Genomic DNA, 5,250 nt, shown 5'->3' on the forward strand with positions numbered 1-5,250 from the left:
GTAGCCATTAATTCTCGCAGTATGGGGCTTCCTGCTTGTGTAACGAAAGGACTTTTCATTTTCATTATTTCTGTGCTTTCCACAAGATCGGAAGGATGTATTTCTTCCAGGATCGTGTATTTTCCTATGTAGCTAGCTTGCAAAGTGTTGTAAACATGAAGTAGTCATAACTGTGCATTTACTTTCTGTTTTTTTCTTTTATTCTTTCCTCTCTTTTTGTTAAAAAAAGCTGCTTCCAAACAAAGACAAATACAGCTGTATTATTTTGGCTGAGGAAAGGGAAAGGAGAATACTCAGTGTCAGCACTAGAAACTATTGGATGTCTAGAGGTTAACCTGGGGTTAGATCATTCTAATGATTTTTTAAAATAGATAAATGTGTAGAAATTACAGTAAAACTATAATATATAAAGGAAGCTGAGAAAACACCCATGGTTAATGTTAAAGTACTTAAGACAAAGGCCAGTGCTGCAAACTGCTATCTTTGCAGGCATTTGATGTTTATATATAGGGTTTCCCATATTAGGAAATAGGAATTCTTTGAAGAGTGATAGAAAATATACTGGGAGGGAGGGAGGAGGGGGTGGTGAGATAGAGACACACAGAGAGAAATATACAGGACACTCCCAGCGTTTTGTGGCTTTTACTCCATATATGAAAGAAGACAAAAACATACAAAGTATATGTACAACTAAAATTCAACAATATATACAGAAATGTTTCTTGATATAAATGTCCCTATTAGCTTAGTGAATGGTGATTTGGGTTGTTTCCTCTGTCTTTCCTGATTCCAGTTCAGGGTTTGGGGGTAGGGGTGGGGGAAAAGTGGTTTTGTTTTGCTTTGTTTAAATCATCATTCTTGCTCATTGCATTTTGATAAAACATGCAGCGTTCCCTCTGTGGCAACGTTCTAATCTTACAGCTGATTTTTCCTTAGAGTAGGGCTGTTATGTGAGGTTTTCTTTTTTCTTTCCTTCCTTCCTTCCTTCCTTCCTCCCTCCCTCTTTCTTTCTCTCTTTCTTTTTTCTTTCTCTCTTTTTTTCTTTCTTTCGTTCTTTCTTTCTTTCGTCAGTCTGGGATTGTAAATAAAAATGCAGGAGTCCGAAATGCTTCTCTTTCATCATGTAATGTCTTAAGCTCATTAAACAAGTAAAAACGCTGCCATGTTTGCGCAGATTCTTCTGGTGGGGGAAAATGTCTGTTAAAAAAAGTCCTTTTGATGGATACTCCCAAAGAGAAAAAGAGGCTCAGCGCCTGGATCCCAAGGGGTATGGGAAAATATCCTTACAGTGAGAGGTTTCAGGAGTGCTGGCACAGAAACCAGTCCCCCCCATCCTCTCTGTACCTCTATCTCTCCTTCTCTCTCTCTAAGATGCAAAATCAATTACTGAGGCTGCTCAAGGGAAAAGGCAGATGAAGAAAGGAAATGAAAAAAAAAAAAAGGTGGGAAGGAAGGAGGGAGGCAAAAAAAGGAAGAGAGAGAGAGAGAGAGAGAGAGAGAGAGAGGCTGAGGAGAAGGGAGAGGAGAGAGAGAGGGAGCAAGCACCCAGACGGTCTGGCCACACATAAGAGTCCTCCCAAGCCTGCTCCTTGGCTCGGTTTGGCAGATGCAAGCAGGTCCCGGATCCTCCTTGCCTTGTTCAGACGTTTCCCTAGGGTATCGATTTCCCTCAGATAACTCACATCATCTGTGGTCTCTGCATCGTGTCCTGGTGTGGAGAGGAGTACCAATGCGAATAGCCGGGCATGTAGCTGTTGGGGGGCATACTGACACCCTTGGCCGAGGCAGAAACGTCCCACACCGGAGGCAGCGCCGGCGAGCGCGGCGACAGGGCCGCTGAGCCTGGGAGAGGGTCGCTCTCATGCGGGTTACTGCCCTGCTTCAGCAGTTTCTTAAACTTAGAGCGTTTGTTCTGAAACCATATCTTCACCTGGAACGAAACGCAGCAGCCATCATTAGGCCCGAAAAACATCGAACCAGTGCCTATAGCTGGGAGAAAAAAAAAAAACAAACCCGCGAACGCCAAGCCCTCAAGACCCCGCCTTCCTCCACCTCTTTCTAGCCGCTCCCCTCTCCCCAACCCCACCCCACCCCCACCATTTACTTGGTATCTTGTCCGGATACCTAAAGTCATTGTAACTCTTCAGTTAGATGCAAGCCTAGGTTTGAAACAACAGCATAAATAAGAATAAAACAAGAATAAAGGCGAATGAAATAGCTGGGTTCAAAGTCTAAAGGAGTAGCTTTAAACGGAAAGCCAACTGAATGCACTTCCTCAAATAGCCTGGCATCTCTGCGTGTACTGTGAGCAAATGACTAAGAACAGATGAAAGCCTGTGCATTTATAACCAGATGCCTTGACTATATCTATGCATATACTGCATAGGCCACAGACTGTACATGGAGCATCTTCCTTCTGACATAATCCTGCAGGGATTAGGGACCGTGCCTCACTCGTTCCCTACTTTGTATGTTGCTCAGTCAAACTGTGGTCATGATTGTCAGTGCAGTCACTAAAAGTCAAAGGGCTCCGGAAAGTTAAATGCGAACCAGGAATCTAAGACGGGAGCATATCTAAGCTAACATCCCAGATCTACTGTATTTGAAAAAGGACATCCTATGGTACAGCTTCCTTTACCTTTAAAATTACTTAGCCCTAGGAGTCTGCTTTTCCAAGAGGAATACAAGTTACTGAGTAGCAGGAATCCCTTTAGACATGGCTCCAGTGGCAACATGGCAAGAGAAAGCAGGCTGAATTGAAAAGAAGAGCTTGAGGAGCATCTGTTCTAAGGCACCACAGAATCACTCCCCAGCAAGAGTCTCATAAAACCTGAAGTCCCCTTGCTGAAGATCACCCATTTCAGATGAGGCCTACCACCCCATGCAGCTAAGTTAATCGACAAGGACAAAAACCACAGGTGATTGCAGCCCGGCTTTATGACCAGGGTCCTAATACACCTGCCTAAACCTCTTCCTGTGAAGTCTGAAGTGCCCCATATGTCTTTCAAATTAGTAGGACAGGAGAACTTCAGCAACTGTACTTAACTGAGGCTTCACCTGCTGTAATTTGGGCACGTTTCTCTTTGATCTCCAGCTCTGCCATTGCTCCCAAGTTCTGTGATCCAGGGAGGTACCTTAGCCTGCATCAACCAGTCAACCAGGACGATTTAACCACTGAGTTTATGGCAATTTTCAGAAAAACTCACCTCACGCATCCTAGGATGAAGAGTTTGCGCCTTGGTCCCCTTACTGAATCCTATTGGAACCTATGCCTGTCTGGCTAACACACCCCCCTTTCACTTCGTAATTCTTTCAATGCCAATGAGTTGAAATCCTTATTAAGTCCCAGGGCCCACAAAAAGATCCTTAAGAAACATGGGTCTTATTCTGTCTCCTGACCTGAACATCTTTTTCTCTTTCTCCTGCTTGTTCTCTTTTGTGTTGTTCTACTCTGGAACAGGACTCGATTAAACTATCAGTTTGGTCGCCAAAGGACACTAGGCTGGGGTGGGGTCGTCGAGGGTTGGGAGGATGTGCAAATCCAATCCAGTATTCAACACCAGGTCATTTATTCCAAACTGTGTTGTCCCGGGAAAATGCGTAACTGGAGCAAAGGCATTTGTCATTAAGCTCCTTCCATCCTTGGTTGACTAGGCCAAGAGTTCCTCCTGATGTGCTCCCTGCCCAATCTGAAAGTGGGGTCAGCATTTCAGGAATACTCGGGCTTCTCGGGAATTACCTGTGTTTGTGTCAGTCCTAAGGAAGCTGCCAGTTCAGCTCTCTCGGGAAGGGCCAGGTACTGAGTCTGCTGAAAGCGATGGTTTAAAGCCTGGAGCTGCAGGCTGGAATAAATGGTCCGAGGTTTTCGAATCTTTTTCCCTTTTCCATTGAACCTGATTTCCCCGTTTTCAATCACTGTGGTTTTTTGTTGATCTGCAAACAAAGGATACAGAGGAGCGGTCACCCGTGAGGCTACTGCTGCAGTCTCCCTGAGCTTGGCCTGGCCTGCGCCGAGTCTTCCCAAAGCCAATAAGGGTTTCCTCGAAGCGTCCCCACGCCACCCTGACCTCTCTGGGTTCACAGTGCCCGGGTGCTCCCAGCGGCTGCAAAAGCCTCTTTCCGACCCTGACTCTGTCTCTCATAATGCGCGGTGGCCGTACAGAGGGAGCGCCCTGGGCCCCGGGGCAAACAGCCTAGCTCTGCCGCAGCGGAGGCGGCGCCAGCCGCTCTCTGGGGCGCGCGGCGCCGCTGGGCGACTGCTCTCTCCGCGGAGCGGGGCCCCTCGGCCTGGCTTTACAGTGCCCTAAGGTGTGCTTGAGCCACCCTAGTGATTTTGCGGCCAGCTGGCTTGATGTCACTAGCTCCAAGCCCGGTGCATCAAGATCCCTCGGTGTGTTCAAAAATGATTCTGCTGAGAGGGACCAAAACCCCAAACAAAACACAACGAGCCGCTCAGACCAGCACCCGAGCAGGCTGAGCCTCACGCGGCAACTTTGTCCCCCAAGGGTGCTGAGCCCTGGGCTTCACCTCCACGAACAAAGGAGCAGCCAACAGTGTATCGAAAACCCAAGGGAGGGGGCCCAGTTAGGGGTGGGTGTGGGAGACACCTCAAAGCCTGCGGGAAAGAGCCCAGTTGTCACCAGCTTAACCAGAGCCGGAGGCCACGCCAGCTTCTCCCCGGGTCACCGAAGCGCACTGGGCGCCTCACGCAAAGTAGGCCACTGGCCGCCCAGATTAGGCTGGGGAGCAAAACACGCTCCCCAGTTCCGGCCCAGAAATGTCCCCAGTCCTGCCAAACGCGGTTCACAACCCGGAGGGGAGGAGAGAGGCAAAGGGCGCACGGACCCAGCGGGCTGGAGAGCGCAGTGCGGACCAACAGGTCGAGCGAACCCCGCGCCGAGCCGGAGGCGCGGCCCGAGCGGCGCGCCAGAGACGAGGGAGCCAGACGGGTCCAGCCTCGAGGAAGCCGAGGGTCCGCGGCTGCGGGAAGGGGCCCGGCCGGGCGAGGCCGGCAGGCCGGCGCCAGGAGAGCGGGCGCGCACGAGGCCTGGCCGGGGGCGCGCCGGGCCGCCTGGGGGAGGGGGCCGGCGGAGGCCCCGGCGTTGAGGAAGTAAACGGGGCGGGCGGGGTAGGGGGCAGCCGGGAGGCGGGAGAAGCGAGCTGCCCCAGCGGCCTCTCACCTGTGTCGTCCCCTCGCGTCTGGGCGGCCGCGCTGCTGTTGTGGTAGGACTGGAGGTAAGGGCTGTGCTG

General features: G+C 50.2%; 1 protein-coding gene across 1 annotated transcript in view; it reads right to left on the bottom strand.

Annotated features, from left to right (window-relative positions):
• Window positions 1–1,177: 1,177 nt before the first annotated feature.
• DLX6 (distal-less homeobox 6) overlaps window positions 1,178–5,250 on the bottom strand; it is a 4,454-nt gene continuing 381 nt past the window's right edge. Inside the window, exons 1-3 of the mRNA XM_060019892.1 lie at window positions 5,181–5,250; window positions 3,740–3,933; window positions 1,178–1,930 (exon numbers count right to left, since the gene is read on the bottom strand). The exon at window positions 5,181–5,250 is cut by the window's right edge and continues 381 nt beyond it. Coding sequence (XP_059875875.1) covers window positions 1,679–1,930; window positions 3,740–3,933; window positions 5,181–5,250 — 516 coding nt within the window. The 3' untranslated portion in view covers window positions 1,178–1,678. The remainder of the gene's footprint in view (window positions 1,931–3,739; window positions 3,934–5,180) is intronic.

Source organism: Delphinus delphis, chromosome 9 (genome assembly GCF_949987515.2).
Source record: "Delphinus delphis chromosome 9, mDelDel1.2, whole genome shotgun sequence".
Classification (NCBI taxonomy): domain Eukaryota; kingdom Metazoa; phylum Chordata; class Mammalia; order Artiodactyla; family Delphinidae; genus Delphinus; species Delphinus delphis.